Source organism: Ochlerotatus camptorhynchus, unplaced genomic scaffold, assembly GCF_037179485.1.
Source record: "Ochlerotatus camptorhynchus isolate MF236.1 unplaced genomic scaffold, CSIRO-AGI_Acam_v1.1 ptg000334l, whole genome shotgun sequence".
In the NCBI taxonomy this organism is placed as follows: Eukaryota; Metazoa; Arthropoda; class Insecta; order Diptera; family Culicidae; genus Ochlerotatus; species Ochlerotatus camptorhynchus.
Genome location: NW_027040822.1, coordinates 1,460,695 through 1,487,771, shown reverse-complemented (window position 1 = coordinate 1,487,771; position 27,077 = coordinate 1,460,695). Strand labels below are relative to the sequence as shown.

At 42.7% G+C, this 27,077-nt stretch overlaps 2 protein-coding genes across 2 annotated transcripts in view; both read right to left on the bottom strand.

Annotated features, from left to right (window-relative positions):
* Positions 1 to 384: 384 nt before the first annotated feature.
* Positions 385 to 1,717, bottom strand: LOC135708774 (uncharacterized). The gene is made up of 2 exons (XM_065230916.1): positions 1,618 to 1,717; positions 385 to 1,553 (listed from the first exon to the last, which is right to left on the bottom strand). The coding sequence occupies exons 1-2, from the start codon at positions 1,715 to 1,717 to the stop codon at positions 406 to 408; spliced, it is 1,248 nt and encodes a 415-aa protein (XP_065086988.1). The 3' UTR covers positions 385 to 405.
* A 12,380-nt stretch (positions 1,718 to 14,097) lies between these two features.
* Pitslre (pitslre) overlaps positions 14,098 to 27,077 on the bottom strand; it is a 169,519-nt gene continuing 156,539 nt past the window's right edge. Inside the window, exon 4 of the mRNA XM_065230880.1 lies at positions 14,098 to 14,107. The gene's annotated coding sequence lies outside the window, so the exon portion shown is untranslated. The remainder of the gene's footprint in view (positions 14,108 to 27,077) is intronic.

The following is a 27,077-nucleotide window of genomic DNA, read 5'->3' as shown; positions in this document are numbered from 1 at the left end:
CGTAGCATATTGGGAAGATGATTCAAAGCAGGCACATTTTAAAACCGCTATATTCACACCACGCTTCGTTCCGATACAGTGTCGCCTTAAAATAGGCATCATACCAGCCGTGTTCGTTTAGAACCGATTTGCAACGCCTACTTGTTGGCGGTGAGAGAGGAACAAAGTCTTGGTTTACTGTGGTTATTGATTCGCGTTCACTATAAACTGTGGATCAGCACGCGGGAAGAATCGTTCACTAAAAACGAATCCTACTCAGAGAGTAAGTCACTTTACTCATTCGAAATTTAACCTACGAAAGTGACTTACGCTTTTAGAAATGTGTGTTTCAATAATGCCTTTCTCCAATCAAAATGTGCTTTTCTGCTTTTTTCTTTAAACACATAATTCGATGTAAAATTTTATTCAAATCAACAAATTCGGAACATCCAACTCTGCTAGATGGCCAATCCGTTTGAGAAACGGATTCACTTCACATGCATAGGAAAAGCCTTTGGTAAAGTTTCTCCTGTCCCAGTTTATCCAGCTGACCTTGTCTCCAATGTCCTCGCAGAACATGTAATCCTCGTTGATCTGATCCATCGAAGTTATGTGAATGTCATTCACGCCAATCAGTACGATGCCGGCTTGGTTCTTTTCGTCATGTAAAATTTTGTAGTAGATCTTTGGAGCCGGCAGTCGCTGCGTTCCGTTTGGATCAAAATCCAAAAACACTGGTTGCTGATCACCATTGGCATCGGTTTGTGTATGAGCGCCGTATGTTCCACCGTACACAGTGACGTTGATGTTTCGGTTGGCGACGAACCTGCGAACTTCATCCTCGACACGAAGCCAGTTTCCGTCATTGAACTTCTGCCACTGGGGAGCAACCACCAAGAACCAGAACGTAGCATTTTGCTGGGTTCCGTAGATGAAATCCACACGGGCAGCGATGTGACCACGGGCCATGAAAATTCCCGAGTTGGTATCCTTAACCAATCCATCGGCAAGTTCTTGCGACTGCAGAATCTCTGCAATTGTCTGACGTTGCTTGTTGACGGTGTAGAGGTAGTTGGCATCGATCCCCGGATAGAAATTACCCTGATACCAACTGGGACGAGGATTACTCTGCTGGTACCCGGCATGGGCTGGACGGAATTCGTGTTTGATCCAATGATTTTCGAACGTCTCCTCGTTGTGGCAAATGTCCATGATCTTGGGGAAGCGCGTTCCCATATCGAAGCCAATCTCGATAATGAATGCATCTTCTTCGCAGGGTTCATTGGTACGTCGTGCGGCACTCTTCCACAGCTGTATACATGAGAAGTCGCTGAATTGGTACATAGTACTGTCGTAGTTGAAAATGTTGTCAAAGACGCAGGACACGGTGATGGCATTCTTGCTCGGTGCTAGATTAAAGCCACTGGTGCAGGCCAGTTCTATTGTCTCTCCTGGATTCAACTGCAACAAGCGGTTTGTGGATGTGGGATAGCGGAACTCTTCTGTACCAGGAAACAACAGCAGAGGCTGAGGGCTAGGCAGCTGATTATTGATATTGAGTGTACATGTTGGAGCTGTAATTCAGATATAGTAAGTTTCACTATCATTAGCAAAAAACCAGGGAGGAAATGAACGCACCAAATCTCTGATCCCCAGTTATTTTCGAGGGTATTTCTCTCGATTCACTTGCCGTTCCGCAGAGAATCAGAACTGCCACGAAACACGTAACACAATGCATCGCTCCGATCACACTTCTCAATGAGAACTAGGACCATGGGGCGGCGAATACCTTTTATATCAGCTTCCTGATAGATTAGTTTCTTATTTTTATCAATTCAACGGTGACGAGCCCGTCGTAGACATTGCACACGACATTCTGTCGAATGATAACGAGAAAGCATGCTGGTGAAAACCCAGAACAACTTGACCGAAGTTCGTCTGGAACATTATCATTCGATGGTAATACATGCTTTTAAGTCACTTTAAGCTATGAACTTGTGCTAATGGAAAGTGTGCGCTCTGCAGAATGTGCTGATTTTGCAAAACAACTATTTTTAAAGTTTGAGTGAAGTATAATATTGTTCCATGCTGCGGAAAAAAATCGACAGTGAGCATGCATAAGGGCGTATACGCGATGATCGATTCTCTTCATCGATTTTCTCTTTGCATTGCTACAGCTAAGCGAAACAATTTTCAAGAATTTGTTCAATGCAGAGTTGTAACAGGTTGTATTGGCTATCAAAAGCAACAGCAAACGCACCGAGAAACGTTAGTTATAGCGATTTATTAATAAAAGAGAAAATCTACGAAGAGAATCGATCATCGCGTTTACGCCCTTATGCATGCTCACTGTCGAAATACCCAAAATGTTGTTTTTGGAACTGGAATGAGCTTTTCTCGTGCTAATTTTGAGCTCTCTTTGTGCTGTTTCTGTGTGCTCCTACCCACATTGCACGTCTCTCAAATTAATGCGTGCTCTCTTTGGTATCTTGCTCTTTTTTTAGCTGTTCAAGTGCATCCCGATGCCCATCCCTGCTCATACCACACAATCAGTTGTGGATCGCTCTTTTGGGGGTATTTAATTACTTTTTTATTATAGAATGCTAACGACGAATTTCACGCTAACTCGACAAATGGTTGGCAGCACCCTCTCAGATGTCAATGAAACTTTGTAAGTGTATAGATCTCGTCTACTTAAGCAACTTTGCATACTTATTTTCTTTAAAAAAATCTCATCAAAATGTCATCATTTTCCTTAAAAAAATTATAACTCAATAATGTCAAGTCCTACAAAATTTTGCCAAAGGATGATTTGTAGAGAAATAAATAAGCTTTTGTAAGAAAATATAAATAAAATAAAGTCTTTTTTTTTTTTTTTTTTTTTCATCGTGGAGGCGAACCAGCCTAAGGCTGAAGGCCTCCTAAATAAAGCTAAATTAATTAATTAATTAAGTCTTTTTTCTACACTGAAAACAATAATTTTTAAAACACAAAACACAGTTTCTCAAAAACACAATTTTTTTAATCTGAATTTTTTTTCCAAAGATAGACATACCATTTATCTACAACTCGTTGATACATCCCAAGATGGGCACTTTTAAAGGAAAAAAGTTATTCAACAAAAACTTTTTCGTGTTCGCACTGAATAAAATCTATGATTTTTTTTTCAGGGTGGGAACGACAAATTTAAAAAAAATTAAAGACGTGTTTCACGTCTACCACTAAATGAGATTGAGTTAAACTTCAAATTAAAAATAAAATGATCTTTTATAAAGCTTTTGAATATTGAGGAAGGGTCAACTAAATTCGGAGGACGGAACATGTTATTAGGGTGTCGATATATCAAATCATATAAATCGCTTACCTTACCTTACCAATCAGGCTAAGGCCTTGTTGTCCTCTGCTGTCCGAAGAAATCGTCTCCACTCTACTCGATCCATGGCCACAGTTCGCCAGCCTCGTAGTCTGCGAAGGGTCCGCAGGTCACCTTCTACTTGGTCGATCCACATTGCCTTAGTGCGGTCAACTTAGTGCGGCGGTGAATTTTATTCGACCGGAGCGTCCTCCGGAGTCCAAAGTAGGCACGATTCCCTGCCATAATGCGTCTTTGAATTTCTCTACTGGTATCATTTTCGGCGGTCACCAGTGAGCCCAAATACACGAACTCATCGACCACCTCGATTTCGTCACCGTCAATCTGAACTTGTGGTGGGAGGCTAACATTATCTTCCCTAGAACCTCCTTCTTTCATGTATTTTGTCTTTGATGCGTTGATGGCAAGTCCAATCCGTCTAGCTTCAGCCTTCAGTCTGATGTACGTTTCCGCCATCATCTAAAAGTTCCGTCAATGTCATCGGCGAAGCCAAGGAGCTGGATGGACTTCCTGAATATCGTGCCCAGCTCTTCTGATCACACCTTCTAACGCGATGTTGAACAGCAGACACGAAAGTCCATCACCCTGCCGTAACCCCCTTCGAGATTCAAAGGGACTCGAGAGTGTCCCCGATACTCGAACAACGCACATCACTCGATCCATCGTCGCCTTGACCAATCGCGTCAGTTTATCCGGAAGTCCGTACTCGTGCATAATTTGCCATAGCTGATCTCGATCGATTGTGTCGTATGCGGATTTGAAATCGATGAACAAATGATGTGTGGGTACGTTGTATTCGCGGCATTTCTGCAGAACCTGCCGAATCGCGAAAATTTGGTCCGTGGTAGGCCGGGCACCCATGAATCCCGCCTGGTATTGCCCCACGAACTCTCTTGCATATGGTGACAGACGGTGGCATAGAATTTGGGAGAGTACCTTGCAAGCGGCGCTCAGCAGTGTGATCGCGCGGTAGTTGCAGCAATCCAACTTGTCGCCCTTTTTGTAGATTGGGCATACGACACCTTCCATCCACTCCTCCGGTAATATCTCCTCCTTCCAAATCTTGGCAATTACCCAGTGCAGCGGTCTAGCCAGTGCTTCACCACCGTATTTTAATAGCTCACTTGGTAGTTGATCTACACCAGTTGCTTTGTTGTTCTTCAGCCGACCGATCTCCTCCTCAACTTCTTGAAGATCAGGGGCCGGTAGCCTGTCGTCTTCTGCGCGTGCTCCAAGGTCTGTTGCCGTGCCACCTTCGTTTTCTGCTGCTTCACCGTTGAGGTGCTCGTCATAGTACTGCTTCCACCCCTCAATCACCTCACACTCGTTCGTGAGAAGGTTACCGTCCAAGTCCTTGCACATATCGGCTTGCGGCACGTAGCCTTTGCGCGAACTATTTAGCTTCTCGTAGAACTTCCGTGTGTCGTTTACGCGGTACAGATTTTCCATCGCCTCGCGATCTCGGTCTTCCTGCTGACGCTTCTTCCTTCGGAAAACCGAGTTTTGTCTGTTCCGCGCTTGTCTGTATCGCTCCACATTCAATCTCGTGCGGTGTTGCAGCATTCTCGCCCGTGCTGCATTCTTCTCCTCTACTAACAGTTTGCATTCGCCGTCAAACCAGTCATTTCTTCGGTCCGGGATTGCAGTACCTAGTGCCGCTGCAGCAGTACTACCTATGGCTGAACGGATGTCCCTCCAGCCATCTTCAAGAGAAGCTGCGCCAAGCTGCTCTTCCGTGGGTAGTGCAACTTCCAGCTGCTGCGCGTAGTCCTGGGCAACTCCAGCGTCCCGTAGTTGCTCAATGTTGGGTCACGGCGTTCGACTTCGACGTGTGTTATGCACCGTCTAGTGTTTTTAGCGCATGCATACTGCAACTAGGTAGTGGTCCGAATCTATGTTCGCACTGCGGTACGTGCGGACGTTGATAATGTCGGAGAAGAATTTCCCGTCGATTAGAACGTGATCGATTTGGTTTTCTGTGTGTTGGTCAGGTGATCTCCAGGTGGTTTTGTGGATATCCTTGCGGGGGAAAAAGGTACTTCGAACTACCATACCCCGGAAGGCTGCAAAGTTCACGCATCGTTGGCCGTTGTCGTTCAATACGACATGCAGGCTGTTTGGCCCGATTGCCGGTCTATACATTGCCTCCCGTCCTACCTGAGCGTTCATGTCGCCGATGACGATTTTGACGTCCCGTTGCGAACAGCCGTCGTACACTTGCTCCAGCTGCGCATAGAACGCTTCTTTCTCGTCGTCGGGTCTCCCTTCGTGTGGGCAGTGCACGTTGATGATGCTGTAGTTGAAGAAACGGCCCTTAATCCTCAACTTGCACATCCTCGCGTTGATCGGCTGCCAACCAATCACTCGTTGGCGCATCTTACCCAGCACTACAAAGCCGGTTCCCAGCTCGTTGGTGGTGCCACAGCTCTGGTAGAAAGTAGCCTCTCGATGCCCGCTTTTCCATACCTTTTGTCCCGTCCAGCAAAGTTCCTGCAGTGCTGCGCCTTCGAAGTTGCGTGGTTGAAGTTCGTCATAGATTAACCTATCGCAACCCGGGAAGCCGAGCGATTTTCCAATCGTAGTCCTTATTTCGTCGCGTAGGTCTGTGCCGATTGTTCCGATCCGTATTTCTTTCTTCGGTATTTGCAACTTTGTTTTTTTTTCAGGGCGGCTTGTTGGGCCTGCCCCAACCCCTGTCTAGCCGGGGGACCATCGTGCACAGCTCTATTTAGAGTCCCACGCTGACACTAGGACGGTGATCAGCCGCTCCTAACATGGAGAACAGACGCCGTTTTGAGCCGCACCTCCATGGTGAACAGACGCTCAGGTTTGGGGAAGCATTTCCTCTATCACCGTACTATGGTTGCCGCGCCAGTGTTCGCGTCGCACCTCTTCACTTTGCTATTGCCGGACTGGCAACATTGCCCAGGCTACGCCACTCAGCTGTGTCCATGTTTCAGCTGGTAGTCTTTTGTTATCATATGACTCGAGGAGGCGTGAAGTAGGAACTTGTGAGCCCAAATCGCAAACAAGATGCAGATTATGCAACATAAATCGAAACACGATATTTTTAACAAATGACAAAACCAGTTTCAATGTCACAAAATGTACCTAGAAAATATATAGTATTTCCTGGTAATAACAGAGTAACAACCGTGGGCGGTCAATAATGCTAATGCTAATGCTAATGCTAATGCTAATGCTAATGCTAATGCTAATGCTAATGCTAATGCTAATGCTAATGCTAATGCTAATGCTAATGCTAATGCTAATGCTAATGCTAATGCTAATGCTAATGCTAATGCTAATGCTAATGCTAATGCTAATGCTAATGCTAATGCTAATGCTAATGCTAATGCTAATGCTAATGCTAATGCTAATGCTAATGCTAATGCTAATGCTAATGCTAATGCTAATGCTAATGCTAATGCTAATGCTAATGCTAATGCTAATGCTAATGCTAATGCTAATGCTAATGCTAATGCTAATGCTAATGCTAATGCTAATGCTAATGCTAATGCTAATGCTAATGCTAATGCTAATGCTAATGCTAATGCTAATGCTAATGCTAATGCTAATGCTAATGCTAATGCTAATGCTAATGCTAATGCTAATGCTAATGCTAATGCTAATGCTAATGCTAATGCTAATGCTAATGCTAATGCTAATGCTAATGCTAATGCTAATGCTAATGCTAATGCTAATGCTAATGCTAATGCTAATGCTAATGCTAATGCTAATGCTAATGCTAATGCTAATGCTAATGCTAATGCTAATGCTAATGCTAATGCTAATGCTAATGCTAATGCTAATGCTAATGCTAATGCTAATGCTAATGCTAATGCTAATGCTAATGCTAATGCTAATGCTAATGCTAATGCTAATGCTAATGCTAGAAAATATATATTATTTCCCGTTTAAGATGTAGGTACAAAAAAGGTACGATGTAGGTACGACCACAAGCCATCAAGACCACAAGGTATTCATTATTTGCTATTTAAGTGAAGATGTAGATACGACCCTATTCAGTGTAGTGTAGAAACAGTACTATTGGAAGAAAGTGGTAAAGAAGATGTAATTTTTCAACAGTGGCTAACTATGGATCGTTGTAACTTGGAGAACATTATGAAACCTGCAGATGAGTTTGCCACGTACTTCGTAGATAAAATTATTAAGTTAATCAGTCATGACTTTATTTGTAAAGGACAGTCTTTATTTCTAAGGAACTAAAATGATTCTCTAAAAGAAGATGAATCACTTGTAATTTGCGATTTCTCCGAAAACTATTCATTTATTATTCAGAACGCTGCTCAGGGTTACCATTGGAATAACGCTCAGGCAACTATTTACCCTTTTGTGGTTTATTATATGAAGGACAGAAAAATAGAAAACGTTAGTTTTGTAATAATATCAGAGGTATTGGCCCATGATACAATAGCAGTTCAATTGTTCATTTCAAAACTGATAGAATTCTTGAAACTATCAATAGATTTCTCCGAAATTACATTTATGTCAGATGGAGCAGCTGCTCATTATAGGGACAGAAAATTTTTTGCCAGTCTATGTAACTTCAAATCAATGCACCAGATTGGCATTTCTTTGCAACATCTCATGGCAAAGGTCCCTGTGATGCTATTGGTGGAACTTTAAAACGAATGGCAAAAAGAGCAATCCTTGTCCAAGAATACGGAAATACTATTACAACCCCACGAGAGCTCTACGACTGGGCAGTTAAACAAACAGGGAAAAGCATCACAAAATTGAATTTCTGTTATATATCTACTGAGCAATACGAAAAAATGTCAGAAGAACTAGAAGATTTGTTTCACCACGCAAAGACGATATCTGGTACACAAAAATTTCACAGTTTTCAGCCTATTGCCGATAATCAAATTGCAGCTAAAAAATATTCTAATTCAACGGAGCATCCAAAAAAATTTAACTTTTTTTGACAATGTTAAGAAATAATATATGAGACCATCGCATCGAACAAGGAATGGAAATGCATGGTCCCAACTGGGTGTAAAACGTCGTCGTGGTAACAAAGGCGAGCCGATTATCATTTCTTCTGCACGTGGGACCTATGCTATTGATCTCAGTGACTTGTCTGTGCCATGTCTGACACCATCGACACCAAAATTTTGGCTCTACCTGTCAGGATTACACCCGCAAATAACTGTAGAGGACATTCAGAAAATCGCTACTCGCTGCATGAATTTTACAACACCTGCTGAAGTTGTGCGTCTAGTTCCCAAGGAAGCTGATATGGCGAAGCTGACTTTCATCTCCATCAAAGTCGGCTTGGATCCTTCTTTGAAAGAATTAGCTCTCGACGCTTCAACGTGGCCTGATGGAATTCTATTCCGTGAATTCATTGATAATTAAAAAAACCAAACCGCATCCAACAGCAATGCATTAAAAACGATTTAAAGCGCTCTCTCGTGGATGGTGGAGGCCCTAAGGTTGACACCATCATCGATACTCATTCATTGCGACTTTCTTTGGACGGTGGAAACCCTAGGGTTTCCACCAGAGGTGAGTATCGGTACCATTCATCAACTATTCCCGCACCTGATATTTCCTTGTTGCAGAACATGACCTGCGATGATAGCCGTTTATGGGGTGTACTATCAAAATGTACGAGTTCTGATTGCGGTGCATCATCGTTTCATAAGCAGCAGTATCGCTGTAACCAGCGGAAAAACATTAGAACAAGTGTGTGTATCGATGATGATTGGTTCCAAGCGGCTACTGCTGTGCGCTATACATGTCCCTCCGAACAAAAGCAACGATCGCACTGTACTATATGTGCATATTCAGTCGATCCATGAGCTGCATAACAGAGGTTCTGACAACGAATGCATGCTGGTCTGCGGTGACTATAATCAACCTGGAGTGTTTTGGAACTGGTCTGACGGCGAAATTCGACCTGTGAACTCTGTGCCATTACCAATTGCTAGCTCCCTACTGATTGATGGCATGGATTTCCTCAATTTGCATTAGATGAATCTCGAGCGCAACCACTTGGGACGCATTCTCGATTTGCTCTTTTGCCCTACGAATTTTGCTATGGAAATCTCAAGATCTGTGTCACCACTTTTGCCTGTAGAATTCATCATCCACCGCTTGTTGTCTGCTTACCATCTCTAATTGTCAACCCAGACAACCAGAATGCACGTATATTCAAAGTTGTTTTCGTGATATACAAACAAACAAGTCGTATAGAATGCAAAGAAATGGCTTATACGTACAAAAGTGGAGGCCATATACGTGCATATTTTTGTTTAATTTTAAACGAGTTGATTTAACATCATATGCAATTTGATCTGTAATAACAAATCCATTTTGAAAAGTCTTACGATGTAATCCGATTAAATTTGTGATACAGTACGACGGAAAAATGAGTCATCGCATATAAGTCGGAAATTTGCATTCTATACGATTTAACTTAAACATAATGCGAGGTATACCATTCTAATATGCGATTTTGACTTAAACTGTAGCAATTTACGATACTGTCTGTACATTGTTATACGACTTCTGGTTGTCTGGGAATGGTGTACAGCTGCATGATGAGAATGACAGTGATGGAATTGCGTTAGACTACAACAAGATTGATTTCGATGCTCTATTGGATTTCCTGTCGAGTATCGACTGGGATATTCTTTTTAATGGAATGAATGCTGATGAAATGGGTGAAACGTTGTGCGTTATGCCAAATGATTGGATGGATGCAAATGTACCGATTCGTCGACCTGCTGTTTTTCCTGCCTGGAGCACTGCATTGCTACGAAAACTAAAACGCAAACGAAATGCTTCGCAACGTAGATTACGGCGATTTCGTACTCTGGCTAATAAACGTAGCTTTCACTTGGCGTGTAACGAGTACCGTAAGCTTAACTCTTCGCTCTACAAATCGTACGTTTTACGTATGCAAACTAACCTCAGACGAAACACCAAGAGCTTTTGGATGTACATAAACTCGAAGAGGAAAATTCTACTATACCCGTAACCATTTTTCTCAATGATGTTGAAACATCGATAAGCGACGAGAAATGTGAGCTCTTTGATGCTCATTTTTCGTCAGTATTTGTTACAGAATCTGTCGACTCGGCTGAACTTGCCTCTGCTATTTCGGATGTTCCTGCGAGTCTTGTAGGCGTAGATACCTTCGAAGTAACGCCCTTAATGGTAACTACCCGTAAAAAAAAAAATCCAATAAAAATACAATGATTTTCATTGTCATTGTAACCATGATATTTACTGCCATAACATTGGACATTTTTGTCCATTACCATAAAATTCCAACGAAATTCAAGGTTCACAACAATGAAAATCATGGTATTTGAGAAATTGACAGTAAAAAAGAGGGGTTGTTAAGCATCTTAACAATATAAAAAAGTGATTTTTCCCGAACAAATTTGATCTCATCACACTAATTTTCGTTGTTTGTGATAATTGTGAGTGGGGTAATTCTTGAACGTATCAAATGTTACATCTCCTGCGACCAACATGGTTTTATGCCAGGACGTTCTGTTACTACAAATCTCCTGGTTTTTACCACGACGTGTTTCGAACAACTGGAGAATGGTGCGCAAGTAGACATCATCTATACGGACCTAAAAGCAGCGTTTGATACGATCAACCATGATATTATGTTGGCTAAGCTATCCAAACTCGGCACATAAAATCGGTTGACATAGTGGTTTTGCTCGTACCTGACTTGCAGGTCTTTGCGGGTTAAACTTGATTCCAGTACTTCCTCGTATTTAACGAACTCGTCGGGCGTACCACAGGGTAGCAATCTTGGCCCGTAGTTGTTTCTTGTTCTTGTTGTTTGCTTGTACTTGGAGATGGTTGCAGGCTTGCTGTATTTCGTGGTGCGATGTACTGAGGATTGTATTCGTCTTCAATCGCTATTGGATCTATTCGTTAGTTGGTGCAATCGGAATAGGCTTACTGTGAGCATACAAAAATGCATGGTAATGTCGTTTTACCGCATCAAGCAGCCGATTATTTTCGATTATGCCATCACCGGTGTTATACTGCAAAGAACCGACCAATTCAGCGATCTAGGCGTTCTACTAGATAATAAATTATCGTTTAACCTCCACCGTACTGCTGTGATCACCAAGGCTAACCGTCAGTTAGGATTCGTGTCGAAAATATCAAAAGACTTCTCTGACCCACACTGCTTGAAAGCTCTTTATTGCTCCCTTGTTCGACCTATCCTGGAAAACGCCTCCTTGGTCTGGTTTCCTCATCAGTTGACCTGGAACTTGAGGATCGAAGGTGTTCAGCGAAAGTTTATCAGAATGGCATTGCGTAACCTACCTTGGCGCGATCCGCAAAATCTCCAGCCGTATTCTGATCGCTGAACATTTGAATCAACAGGCAGCATTTGTTGCCAAGTTATTGAATGGGGATGTTGACTGCGTGAGTCTTCTTTCGCTGTTAGATATCCGAGTGCCGCCAAGAACATTACGAAGTGGTACCCTACTTCAACCACGATACTGTGGTAGTGGAGAGTGGAATAAGAAATAATAATCTATTTTCTTAAATTGTAGTTTCAAAATTTAAATGAACATTTATATTTTGATCGAAAACAAAAATGAAATCGCTCATTGCTATGTACGATCGCCCATTGCTCCGTAATCCGAACGGCTGCCGAGCGCCTACTGTTACGAAAAAAAAAAGAAAATAAGAAGAAGCATATGTGCCTATATAAGCTCATGCAAAACAGAGAAACGAGGACCATCATTCTCTGCTTGATCGTCAAGCAGTATAGTTCGGACTTTGCTCGCTTTGTCGAGTTGTTCGATAAATCTATAGTTTGTTACAAACGTTTGCAGATATACTGCACGTCGCGTCGTCAGTAGTGTCGGTCGCATCGCGTGATGGGAAGACAGCGCTCTCGGAGCCGACTTCGTGAACAAGCGGAGAAGAAGAACAGTGGTGAGGGTAGCTCGGTACCTACCTCAAATAGGTACGCTACTCTGCCCACCGATGTTGGAAATACCAACCCAGTCCCTGTGAAGCGGACGAAAAAGAGGAAGAAGAACCAAGGTCTGTCCGATGGTACGAGCGGACGCGACGATGTTACCGCGACGAACGCCAGCGACATCGGTGATTTCGGCGACGCCGTCGAAACCGAGAATTCTGCCGGCCCGAGTGCGGCGAAAATCAAGCTTCCTCCACTGGTGGTGAAGGTAGTGCCACTCAAGACGCTCATTGGTGATTTCGCATCGCTGGGCATCGCAGCTGAGTACAAGATCAGCAGGATCGGCACTAAGGTGATGCTCCGGACGAAAGCGGAATACGAAATCGCAGTCAAATTTCTGAAGGATTCCAATGCGGAATACTTCACGCACGACATCCCCGGTGAAAAGCCCTTCAAGGTAGTCATCAGGGGTCTACCGGATGTTGATCCCAAGGCGATCGAAGAAGAACTCAAGGACCGGTACAAGCTGGCCCCAATCGCTGTCTTTCGGATGACGAGGCGAGACGAAAACGTGAAGACGTACCCGGATTGTCTTTTCCTGGTGCACTTCCAGAAGGGAACGGTGACGCTGAATGCGCTGCAGGCTATCCGCTCAATCTACTCCATAATCGTACGATGGGAGCCATACCGTGGAGGCCATCGCGATGTGACCCAGTGCCAACGATGTCTAAACTTTGGACACGGCACTCGCAACTGCAACATCAAGCCACGCTGTAGCAACTGCGCTCAAGAACACGCCACTTCCAACTGCCCTGCGGATGGAGCCGTGGCGTTAAAATGCGCCAACTGTGGTGGTGCTCATCAAGGTTCCGACAAACAGTGCTCCAAACGCGAGGACTTCAAACGCATCCGAAAACAGGCGGCAACTAACAACCAACCAGGACGCAAGAAGGACAAAGTCCCGGCATTTCGGACGGAGGATTTCCCGCCCCTTCGTACTCCTCAGCAAAGGCAAGTGAATTCACGGGTGCATTCCGCTCAAGCAACTTCCGGTGATTCTGCTGGCCAAAGCTCTCCATCCCCCCCTGGATTCTGGAGACAACCAACAGCGCAAAACAACAACCCCGATCTGTTCTCAGCGGATGAACTGATGGAAATCTTCGTCAACATGTCCGGTGCTCTTCGTAAGTGCCGCAATAAGCCCGAACAGATCCAAGTGCTCGGTAAGTTCATCATCCAGTATGGCGTCTAAACCGCTAAGTATCGTCACCTGGAATGCTTGCTCTGTAAGAGCAAAAGAGATTGAGCTTGCCGACTTCCTCCGCAAGCACAGCATCGACGTGGGCCTTCTAACCGAGACCCATCTAAAGTCCGGTGACAGCTTCTGGTTGCCTGACCACAACATTATCCGGCTTGATCGCACCAGCTCCAGGGGGGGTGGTGTTGCGGTCGTCGTCAAGAAAGGAATAAAATACCACACTCTGTCCCATATCCGCACCACTATCATCGAGGCCCTTGGTGTGGAGGTGGAGTCGTCGACTGGATACGTCCAGTTCATCGCCGTCTACTGCCCTCGACAGTGTGCCGCCAGCAGTGGACTAGCGGCTAAATTCAAGAAGGACCTGTCCACCATCACCCGTACCGGTTCCCGCTTCGTAGTTGGAGGAGATCTGAATGCTCGCCATGAGGCCTGGCGGAACTACCAGCAGAACCAGAACGGTCGTCTCCTGTTCGACCACTCACAGCATGGGCTGTACTCCGTTTGGTTTTCGGATGAGCCAACATTTATCTCACCGGCGGGCAACCCATCTACGCTAGACCTGTTCCTGACAAATATCGGCTTGTCCAAGCCGGTAGCCTTGAACGAACTCAGTTCCGACCACCAACCGGTGGTGTCTGAGCTGGGCTGCAACGTGGCTCCTGCTTCAAGCCTGCGCAAGGACTATCATCGCGTAAACTGGGCCCAGCTTGGACGCGTGGTAGACAGGCACATCATCGACAACCCGCCGCTTGACACCGTGGAGGACATCGACCGAGCGTTGGAGGGACTCCACCAAGCCATAACCGTGGCTGACGAGGCGTGCGTCCGACGAGTTCCTGTGAGGGGTAAGTTTATTGCTATTGATTCCCACACCCAACTCTTAATTCGCCTGAGAAATGTTCGTAGACGCCAGTTTCAGAGGACTGGAGATCAAGCGATGAAACGTGAAATGGCCGATCTGAACAAGGAGATTGCTTCCAGAATGGTCTCACTCCGGAACGAAAGCTTCGGGCGGCTTGTCCAGAATCTGGACGACCGCTCCAGACCATTCTGGAAAGTTGCCAAGGTCTTAAAGACGCACCCTAAACCCATTCCGCCACTAAAAGATGAAAATGATGACGATCGGCTCATAATCACCCCTCAGGAGAAAGCAAATGCGATTGGTGAGCATATTGCCAAATCGCACTTGCTTGGCTCCAACATCCAAAGTCCGCTCGAAGTTCAGGTTGAGCAATGCGTACTCAACTTTGATTCCTCCCCTTGTGCCATCCCTCCGGAGGATAGAATCACAGTGGAACAGATTTGCTCAGCGCTGAAATGCACCAAAAACATGAAGGCCCCCGGGTTTGACGGAATATTCAACCTAGTGTTGAAAAATCTCAGCATGAAGGTTCACTCTCTGCTGGCTGCTGTCTTCAACAGATGCTTGGAACTGCACTACTTTCCAAGCATCTGGAAGACAGCGAAAATCATACCTATCCGCAAACCCGGGAAGGACCCAACGCTAGCTTCAAGCTACAGACCAATCAGCCTCCTTTCAGCGCTGAGCAAATTGTTCGAGAAACTCATTCTCAATCGTTTGCTCAAGTTTGTCGAGGAAAATAACATTCTCCTTCCGGAACAGTTTGGGTTCAGAAAGGGGCACTCCACCAATCACCAGCTAGTGCGGGTGATGAATAACATCCGAAGTAACAAAGCTGTATCCAAGTCCACAGCCATGGCCTTGTTAGACGTTGAGAAAGCGTTTGATAATGTCTGGCACAATGGGCTTGTATACAAGCTCTGTAACTTCAACTTTCCATTACATCTGGTTAAAATCACCCGTAGCTACCTCCAGCAAAGGTCGTTTAAGGTATCGTTGAATGGTTGTCTTTCAGACACGTTTTCCATCCCTGCAGGAGTCCCGCAAGGCAGTCTGCTGGGCCCCTTGCTCTACAGCATTTACACTTCCGACATTCCTCCCCTTGGAGACGGTTGCGTGTTTTTCCTGTTCGCAGATGATACCGCAATAGCCGTCAAAGGAAGGATGCCTCGCGAAATAACGAACAAACTTCAACGATGCCTTAACGCCTTTGCTGATTATGCCACCACGTGGAAAATCAAAATCAATGCTTCCAAAACACAAACAATCATGTTCCTCCATCGACAATCACCCAAACTAAAACCGGCTCCCTCTTGTACTGTAATCATGGATGGCACAAGGGTTGAGTGGTCCGCCGAAGTTACCTATCTCGGGATGTTGTTTGACGAAAAGCTTCTATTCCGCTCGCATGTGGAGAAAACCGTAGTCAAGTGTTCCGCCTTGGTTAGGTGTCTGTATCCGCTGATTTGCCGCAGATCCCGCCTCTCAAGGGTGAACAAACTGGCCGTCTACAAACAAATCGTAGCACCTGCGATCCTCTACGCAGCTCCGGTGTGGGAATCATGTGCACAGACTCACAGGAACAAAATTCAGGTCGCTCAGAATAGAGTGCTGAGGATGGTTCTTGATCGTCCTTTTGACACTAGAATAACAAATTTACACGAAGAGGCAGGCATTGCCAAAATAGATTCCAAAATTAACGAAATTAAGACTAAATTTACACAAAAATGTAATTTATCAGAACATGCTTTGATAAGCAATTTGTATATAGTAGGTTAGGTGTACATAGTAGTTGTAGGTTAGTTGTAGTTGTAAATAGTAGTTATAAGTAGTCTCCCTTTTCCAATTCAAATCAAACCAATCCCACCAAGGTGGTCATACTTTAAAATAGGCCTGATAGGACTAGGAACTGTAAATAATAATTAAAATCTCAAATGTACCAAAGTTGAAAAGACGCATCTGTGTCACTTAACAAATTCATACATGTAAACCACACAATCACAAGAAATAAAGATCATTTAAATGGGCAAATGGAGAAACGAGGAGAATTACGGCAGACTTGGAAGCGGCAGCACCAAGAACCAGCAGCAGATACAGCAGCAAATATCAAATACAGCAGCAGATAGCAAATACAGCAGCGGGCCTCCATCACGAGCCCATCCAGCAACAACGACAGTGAATCAAATCCGGGTCGAGGCTACTCAACAGTAGCGCCCATCCAGCAACAACAACATCCGGGCCGAGGCTACTAACCAGTAGCGCCCATCCAGGAACAACAACATCCGGGCCGAGGCTACTCAACAGTAGTGCCCAGCCAGCAACCACAGCTTCTGTGGCATCCACAGTGAGGGCTTTTGAAGAGTTTCCCTCACTGCGGCTTCGAAGATCTAATCATCAGTCGCAGGGTGATACCCTGACCGGGACTGCTCGACAGTAGCGCCCATCAATCAAGCCAGTATCAAACCCTCCATATGGAGGAAGAAATAATGGACGGTCGCGACAGATACCATCGAACAGCATTCGGTTACAACAAACCACTAACAACTATGATGCGTACGTTCACGGCTGTTGAAGAATAGTTTGAATTTGGGGAACCTTCTGCTCGCTTTTTGATTCGTATTAGAAACGCATGATTGGTATAGTTTTTAAGATATTTCTAGACTAACATTTGAAAAGGGCGTAATTCCAAAATGACCATATCGAGAAAATCGCTTCTGAATTTTGATGACCTAAAAATTAATCCTATTTCACGACTTTCCATTTTCTGGATGATTTTATAAGCTTGATATATAGTTAATAGTGTAATCTATCATCATGCATCACTAAAAACTAAAAAAAAGTTTTCTTTGTCGTGAAATCGAGAAGAAAACATCATACGCCCTGATAATTTCATACATGTTGTTACCCCCCAGATCTTCCACACTTTGAACTGCCAACACTGGTGATACGCCGTGGAAGTACACCATCGGGATTTTTTGTTTGTTGTTCCGCCTTGGTTCTTCGTTCGCAAATTTTGTGAGAGTGGAATTACGCCCGGAGATTTTTTGGTCTTCTTTTTGTTCGTTGTTTACACGTGAACTATCAATCGGATGCATTTCAAATGAATCGGGCGTGACTAGATACTACAGACTCAATACGTTTAGCATATTAAAACGATATAATTCGTAGTTCTGGTGCAAGGCGTAACAACCAGATGCATCATAGAGTTGAAAGTTGAAAATACGCCACGTAAGAAGAAACGTTTTTGATGATTTGAAGTTATATTTTCTTCTACATTTTCGTGTTTATCGAGTAGTTTGTGAACTATTCCCTCTATATGTGGCAAAATATGGTTTGTTTACATTTTGGCTCTTACGCCCCTTTCAAATGTTAGTCTAGATTTCATGTAGACAACATTAAACAAATAAATATATTTTTATACGATAGATGAGAAGGAGATGAAGGTATAGAATTGATAGTTTCGTTTAGAGTACGGCAGTGTGAAAATTGCATATAGAGAGTAGACAGCGAGCTAGACAACTTTTAAGGAAGGTACAAATCGGTTTTATCATCTCTTTTTACCAAACTCCCCCTTTGGAGAGGCATGGTGAGGGGTGTTAGTTTTAAATTTTAAACATTTTTCCTTTTCCTTCAAACCTTTTTAATCTTTTTGTATTTTATTATGCAAGCTCATTTATTTATCTACAAATCATTTTATGGCAACATTTTTGTAGGACTTGACATTATTGAGCTATAGTTTTTTGAAAAAAGGATTAATAATAAAAAAAAGTGCCGCCCTTTTTAAATGTTGGTCCAGCGTTTAAAAAAAATAAGTATGCAAAGTTCCTTAAGTAGACGAAATCTACACACCCACAAAGTTTCATTGAAATCTGAGAGGGTGCTGCCAATTCCTTTGTCGAGTTAGCGTGAAATTCGTCTAAATCCAATTGATTTTTCAGCTAACACATCGTAAAATACACTCTTAGAAATAACTAATTTTACACGAGGTGGAATCCATCTTTGACAAAAAAGATAAAACGTGAACAAACATGTCATTTAATATTAAGTGTTCCGAGACTGTAAAGTACGTTGCTCCACGAAAAGTACGTTTGATTCAGCTATATTTCGCGTCTGTTGTGACGTAAATTTATGTCAAAATTGACGCTCGTATATGTCACCCTCAGAGCACCTAAATTTACATGAATTTTTCCAAGTTTGTTGATAGTTTAATGCTATGAATCTCCCTATCAAATTTCAATACTTACGCACTGTAAAGCCACACTCAAGGTGTACTTGAAAGCGCTCTCGAAGGCGGTGCGGAAATTTATAATTTTGATAGGAATATTAATAGTGCTAAACTATCTATCTTAAAATGGGTTAACCGAGTTTTACGCAATCCTGTATTAAAAAGTATTGAAAAAGTCCTAAAAGAGCGATTCATCGCTTCTCACAATTATGCAAAGTTTTATGCAAATCGGAGAAGGTCGAATTTTCCCGATTCGTTATGCTTCTTATCCAGGAATTTAAAAAAAATTAGATACCTGTTCATTTTGTCGGCTCCAAGGATTTGTTTTGCTTAATTCATTTTTTGTTAGTTAATAACAGTAACTGCACATGTTCCTCAGTGACAATTTACACGAAGATCATTTTTAGTTCGAATGAGTTTTGTCAATATCACAGTGTATGGTCAAGCACTGCTTCAAAAAAAAAAAAGATACAGCTGCTGCAATGAATAGTAAAATTAAATATCGATTTTCTTTCGACTTTGCTCGGGTGCGTCAGCTGGTTTCAGTAAAATTTATGCCAACTTTCAATCCTCCGCCTTGTCATGCATCTTTTATCAAGCTATCGTATCGTACTATCACAATAGATCAAACAACTGGTCGCAGTGGTAAGTGTGTCCTACAAAGAAAAAAAAATCAATCTATGAAAAATTCTTACTTTTGTCACATCCGCAAGGTTCGATATGTCGATATGATTGGTCTGCCAAGAACTTATAACACTTTACACTGCAATTTGCGTGTCGTCACCAGAAGTGTCGTTCTGTGTGACCCATTTCTTAAAGGGAACAATCTGTGGAAGTTTCTAGAAGGTGCCACGTACCTCTCAGTCATTGGTTTTGCATTCGCCATGGTGGTCACCCTGGAAAATTGGTTCGGAAAAGTCCAAATATATTGGATCAATCTCCGTCGTTCGTTGAATCCCTACCTCAACTACGATTATGATCGATGTCTGGAATTGATTATGATTGGTGGTGGAATCCAACCGGTATCTAGTGCTGAACCCTGCAAGCGGAACTGCCTGATTCTGTATCGGATGCTAGGATTTTATCAGTTCTTAATAGGTATTGCCAAGGTTGGATTCAGCATCCAAAATCACGACGATCTGGTAGGAATATGCGTGTCCGTTGTAGTTGCTACGGCTCTGATAACAACCTGCCTAAAAGTATTCATCTTGAAGCATTACGAAAAAGTTATTTGGCAAGCAAAGGCGTTCGTTAACTGCAATTTCAGCCGTTCGGGTGATCCCGATTACGACGCATCTGCCCGGCTAGACGCTAAGAGGATTGCAGGAAAGGTTACTTTGGCCGTTTTTCTCCTCCTTTGCTGTGATCAAGTGTTGCTATTGGTCCCGAACTCTGCACGGGATCGTTTCTTTGGCATACCAAAACAATTTGACGCATTAGGGTCCAGAGCTGCTCACTGGCTGCAGCAAGCATTTATTTTCTTACTATTTATATTCTGGGGCTGCAGATGTTTCTATTGCAGTCTTACGGTCATACCATTCCTCATGAGGCTGAAAAGTGAGCTGATGATTGTTGGCCATGGTTACGAATTGATCGAAGACCGAATGCTTGTTAAGACATACGAGGATGATCAAAGTAACGTGGCGGGAATGTTACGAATTCTGCCTCGCAATGATGTGTTGATGTGGAAGAATTTGAAACACATCCTGGGAACGACATTGGAACAGCATGTTGAAGTATTGAGGTAAATCACAGACCCGCTTTAGCTGTTCCACGTGGTATTGGACGGTTTCCTGAAAGTACAGGTTATTACTGATTTCTATCTTTTAGGATCATACAACTCTTACAGCCTATCGTAAACCTAGTTTATGCCATCACCTACTTCGGTGCCATGATTATCGTTTCATTACCAATATATTTGATTATCAAAGGTGGAGTGACATTGGGCTCGATTGTCTTAGTTTTGGGTAATGCTGCTCTCGTTGGAGAGTGTTATTTATGGTGTCATTTAATTGATTCGATTAGGGAAATTGTGAGTTTGTATCGTAGTTGTTTTGGCCCAGTTTAAATTGTATATAATTTCCTCCATTTCAGATGGAAAAGATCGCCGACCCTGTCGCTGAACTCGGTTCTACATTGATGTATTCGATGGAAAATCATTCCGACTATATTCAGATGCGAACGTCGCTCATGATAATCCAACTTAACGCATCTCAGCGGGAATGGTTCAACTGTGGAGGAATTTTATCCATCTCGGTGGAATCGTTTGGGGATCTTTGCATGATTGTTTACCGTTTTGCTACATTTCTGTTAGAATTTGAATGAAGTCCCTCGACATGACCAAACTGTTTACTAAGTACATTGATGGTGTAGTGTCTAGAAGACACCTGATTTTAAATGTTGATTTCTGCCATACATATGCACTTTTGCTGTTATTATTATAGATGCTTGATATGCATGTTGAATAAATGTTGTTCATTGATGTTGTACAGATGCAATGGTTTACCTTATTGAATGTCTTATATGAGTTTCCCTTAGCTCAGTCAGTATAGGCGCAGTTATAAAGCAAGACCATGCTAGAGGCGGCTGAATTCCTCTCCCGGTCCGGTCTAGGCATTTTTCTGGTTGAAACATTTGTGAACTTCTCTGGGCAAAGAGTCTGCTTGTAGTTGCCTCACAATATATAGTTATGCAAAAATGTTACAGGTCTCAATTAAGAACTGTGGTTGTGCTCAAAGTCTATAACAGTAAGAAAGATTGCTCACAAATGCTTGATTCGTGGTGACCCTGTGAAGGAAGACTCTAAGAAAATTGAAAAGATTGTAACTCTTTCGACTTAGGTAACACTCGATCACTTTTTTTAGACTCTAGTGATTTATAGCCTGATGCTAGTTCATAACTTTGCTCGGTCTCTCTAATGAACGGTTCCAAAACTATTATTTTTTATTCGACTTCATTTCGTTCCTACTGGGGCTTTACTTTTTTTAAAGATTTTATTTTTTATTTTTTTTTGCTCATTTTATGTTTTTTATTGCCACTTCGAAATTCATCAATTATTTATGGATCATGCAAGGTTTTTGATAACTCAAACGTGTGTTTTCTATTTTCGAATATGTTGTTGTAACTTTTAAATTTATGTCTTTATTTATATTTACCGAACTTTATTTTTATTGCTCCTGTACAAGCAGGTTTTTTGGTAATTTTGTGTTAAACTATGGGAAATTTCCCTTCTTTTAGATCTCGTTTATTAAGCTTTTGGAAGTTGAGTGTATATACAATGTTTTCACCGTTTGCTCTCCAGTTTTCAAAATGACGTCAAAACAAGAGGAGCAGCGTGTTAAAATCCGAATCCGACGTTCTCACACGCCAAGTTGGCAAAATTGCTGGATGTGGCCAAATCGACCGTGACAAACGTTTTAAAACTGTTCGGGAAGCGTCTGTCGACGGTCAGGAAGCCTGGAAGTGGCGGCAATCGTAATCCAGATTTGGCAGTGACGACGAAGAAGGTTGCGATGAAATACAGGGGTTGTGAGAAATTTAGGGTACAAGCAAAATTTTGTCCAACTGACTATTGAAACTTCGTTGAATATTGTTCGATTTTTAATCTTCAAGAAACATTCGACTGGAAATCTAATCAAATTTTATGGTGAGGCAACTTACTGGATACCGGAGATATTCTGGGTTTCCTGAGGGCATGTCTAAATTGCTAAATTTGTGATGAGTTTTTCTCAGAGTGTCCGTTACTAATCTGTGTTTTTTTGTTCATACGCCAAAAATAGAACCATTTCCAAAGCAAATGACGTACCAACAGCTAAAATCGACTCAGAATCAACCGAGATATGGCCATTTCCCTGGAATCGGTCCTGAGGGAGGGTTATGAGTGCGGTCAGTTCTTTTATTCACTCAAAACATGCCATGTGACACCTCTTTCTTCATGGTTTTTTTTTACCAATAGGCTTTCTATAGACTTTAAATGGAGCATTGACCACATTGGCCACTTCCGGAACCACCGGAGTGCCCTCGGGGGAACCTGTAGTAGGGGACAAATTCATTTTTACAAAAATCATGCCGTGTGACACCTCTTTCTTCATGGTTTTTCATCAGTAGGATTTATTAAGACTTTAAATGGATTATTGACCACATTGGCCACTTCCGGAACTACCGAAGTACCCCCGGGGAACCTGAACTAGGGTACAATTTCATTTTTATGCCAAAATATGCCATGCGACAGCTCTTTCTTCATGGTTTTTCATCAGTAGGCTTTCTATAGCATTGAATGGATCACAACAACTGGAAAACAGGTTATCAGCTGATTTTCGAAATACTAATACAGATGCAAGTCAACATCAAGGCTATGCTATGATTATCTTGGTCGCAATGTTCATTGTTTACATTTTTCATAACGAATCGCAAAGAATGAATATGCATCTTTGTAGTTTTCTCTTCTTCAATCTGATCTTACTACATACTCGCAGCGTGTGAGTATAGTCACATGAACACAGACAAAAGCAAAATTTGAATATTATGTAAGGATGAACTAAAATGCACCCCTGGAGTAAAATGCATTGTTTTCGTTGCTTTCCCATTTAAAAGTTGGAAAAACTTTTGATTGACGATTGGTATTAAATACCTATTGAAACAATTCATAAACCGTACGATTCAATTCCCAGACGAGTCCAAGGCTAATTCTTGCTTCCGAAAAAATCTTTCTCAATGTTATTATTGAATTTTCATCGGTGTATACGAAACTTTTCATATCTTTTCATATCGTCACAACTTACATGTTGACAAAAAGTAATGAAAAAAGAGCTGTCGTACGGCATGTATTGGTGTAAAAATATAATTAATCCTGCTATAGGTTCTCCGGGGGCATCTCGATGGTTTCGAAACTGGCCAATATGGTCAATAATCCACTTCTACAGAAACCTTTTTGATGAAACATCATGAAGAAAGAGCTGTTGCACGGCACATTTTGGTTCAAACATGTAATTGTCCCCTGCTCCCTCCCCCAGAGACATCCCGGTTGTGCGTAGAGCAGCCAATCTAGTCAATGATCCAATTCAAGTCTTTAAAAAGTCTTTTGATGAAAAACCGTGAAGAAAGAGCTGCCATGCGGAATGCTTTGGTGTAAAAATGCACTTGTCCCCTGCTACAGGTTTCCGTGGGGCCTCTTGGTGGTTCAGTGAGCGGAAAATGTGATCAATGATCCATTTAAAGTTTATAGAAAGCCTACTGATGAAAAACCATGAGAAAGAGCTATCGTATGCCACAGTTTGGCGTAAACATTCAATTGTTACCTACTGCAGGTTTCCCCGAGGGCATTTCGGTGGTTCCGAGGCGGCCAATGTAATTATTGATCCAATTCAACTTTATAGAAAGCCTACTGATGCAAAACCATGGAAAACGAGCTGTCACACGGCATGTTTTGGTGTAAAAATGAAATTGTCCCCTACTTATGGTTTCCTTGGGGCATTCCGGTTGTTCCGGATGATCCATTTAAAGCCTATAGAAAGCCTACTGATGCAAAACCATGAAGAAAGAGGTGTCGTACGGCATGTTTTGGTGTAATAATGGAATTGTCCCCTACTACAGGTTCCCTCGGGGGTACTCCGGTGTTTCCGGAAGTGGCCAATGTGGTCAATGATCAATTAAAAGTCTATGGAAAGCCTACTGATGCAAAACCATGAAGAAAGAGCGGGCGTACGACATGTTTAGGTGTAAAAATGCAATTTTCCCCTACTACAGGTTCCCCCGGGGGTACTCCAGTGGTTCCGGAAGTGGTCAATGTAGTCAATGATCCATTTAAAGTCCATAGAAAGCCTACGGATGAAAAACCATGAAGAAAGAGGTGTTGTACGGCATGTTTTGGTGTAATAATGCAATTTTCCTCTACTACAGGTTCCCCCGGGGGTACTTCGGTGGTTCCGGAAGTGGCCAATGTGGTCAATGATCCATTCAAAGTCTATAGAAAGCCTACTGATGAAAAACCATGAAGAAAGAGGTGTCGCATGGCATATTATGGCATCAAAATGAAATTGTACCCTACTTCAGGTTCCCCGGGGGTACTTCGGTGGTTCCGGAAGTGGCCAATGTGGTCAATAATCCATTTAAAGTCTTAATAAATCCTACTGATGAAAAACCATGAAGAAAGAGGTGTCACACGGCATGATTTTTGTAAAAATGAATTTGTCCCCTACTACAGGTTCCCCCGAGGGCACTCCGGTGGTTCCGGAAGTGGCGAATGTAGTCAATGATCCATTCAAAGTCTATAGAAAGCCTATTGGTAAAAAACTATGAAGAAAGAGGTGTCGCACGGCATGTTTTGAGTGAATGAAAGAACTGACCGCACTCAGAACCCTCCCTCAGGACCGATTCCAGGGAAATGGCCATATCTTGATTGTTTCTGAGCCGATTTTAGCTCTTGGTGCGTCATTTGCTTTGGAAATGGTTCTATTTTTGGCGTATGAACAAAAAACACACATTAGTAACGGACACCCTGAGAAAAACTCATCACAAATTTAGCAATTAAGACTTGCCCTCAGGAAACCCGGAATATTTCCGGTATCCGGTAACCATGAACACTTCCATTGCCTCACCATAAAACTTGATTAGTTTTCTAGTCGAATGTTTCTTGAAGATTGAAAATCGAACAATATTTAACGAAGTTACAACAGTCCAAAGTTGGACAAAATTTTGCTTGTACCCTATATTTCTCACAACCCCTGTATAAGCAGAATCCTAACCTCTCCATCCGGGACGTCTCTGGCAAGCTCAATGTCTCCCATACTACTGTGCAGCGGGCCGGGTTGTCGACGTTTAAGAAGGTGAAGGTGGCGAACCGAGATTACAAACAAAACACGTCGGCAAAGCAGCGGTCCCGAAAGCTGTATACGAATCTGCTCACAAAGTTTGACTGTGTCGTAGTGGACGACGAAATTTATGTGAAAGCGGATTTCAAGCAGCTTAGAGTTTTAGGAAAAGGGAAGTTGGCTGAAATTTTCAAAACCATCAAACTATCGAAGTTCCCGAGAAAATATCTCGTCTGGCAGGTCATATGCAAGTGTGGTCTAAAAAGCGGCATTTTCATTACTACGGGAACCATCAATCAAGAGATCTACGTCCAGGAGTGCCTGGAAAAGTGGCTACTACCATTCCTAAAGTAACATAATAGACCTGTGCTGTTCTGACCGGAAATAGTGAGCTGCCACTATGGGAAAAAGGCAATCGAGCGGTACGATGCGAACAACGTGGTTGTGGTACCCAAAGACCACTATCCTCTCAACAGCCCAGAACTCCGCCCCGGTATTGGGTCTTGGTCAAACGGAATCTAAAAAATAAATAAATCGAGCAGCAGTTTAAATCTAACTGGCGTTCGGCGGCGAATAAGGTCGTGTGCAAAATTTAATGGAAGGGTTAAGCGGAAGGCATTGCAGTTCGGATTTGGCAAACCAAAAGAATAAACGAACATTTTTTTCCTTTAAAAATATAAATTGAACTACCAAAAGAAAAATAAGACGATTTTTGTGATATGAATTTTGACTGAAAGCAACGATTTTTTTGTAGACCAATTTTTGCGCGTTCCAGTCTTTATTCCAATAACGGAACGGATTTCCATGGAGCTTGGAATTAGTTACAAGATTTTTGCAATAATAACAATATGGCGATAGCGTAAACATTAATTTTCCATAAGCCATTTGTGAAAGAGCTGTTTTGCTTTCATGCAATCGCTAACAAATGCAAAACATTTAAATGCGGCTTTTATGACGATGATTTACTGACTGAAGTGTTTTATCTGAAGCCATTTTGCTTGATCCTATTCCTATTTATATGACGGCAGAGAGAAGGATTAGTTATTTCCTAATTCCACTAGCTTAGGGTAAGGCCTGTACTCGAAAAAAATGCACCAAACAACAGCGTTCGCCAAAAATTTATTTTAAGTCGGATTTTCTTGAAACTTTCAGGGAATGAACATATGGATTATATTTCGGTATAATTACTTAAATCAATTTCCTTTCCATCGCTGAAAGCCCGCACCTTTCCCTTAAGACCCCTTATTACATTTTGTGCAATGGTGGAGCCGACCTTTTTGGACACTTTCATCCATTCTTTCTTCAACTCCAGCTCGTTCTTAAACACCTTGGACGATTTTCGAACTTTGGCCTTCATTATGGCCCAAAAACTTTCCACCGGACGAATCTCTGGTGAATTTGGGGGGTTGGCGGTACAAAAACAACATTATTGTCTCTGTACCAATCCAACGTCGATCGCGCGTAATGACATGATGCCAGGTCCGGCCAAAATAATTTCTCACCTCCGTGGGACCGCAGGAAGGGCAACATATGCTTCTGGAGGCACTCGGTGCGATAAATTTCGCTGTTGATGGGACCCATTGTGATGTACGGTTTACTCAGTTTACCGCATTGGCATATGGCCTGC

What these genes read in the sequence shown, in the direction of transcription:
- LOC135708774 (XM_065230916.1), bottom strand. Translation starts at nt 1,717, where the DNA reads ATGCATTGTGTTACGTGTTTCGTGGCAGTTCTGATTCTCTGCGGAACG. An exon ending in AACTGGGGATCAGAGATTTG is followed by an intron (nt 1,554 to 1,617) that starts GTGCGTTCATTT and finishes TCTGAATTACAG; the next exon opens with CTCCAACATGTACACTCAAT.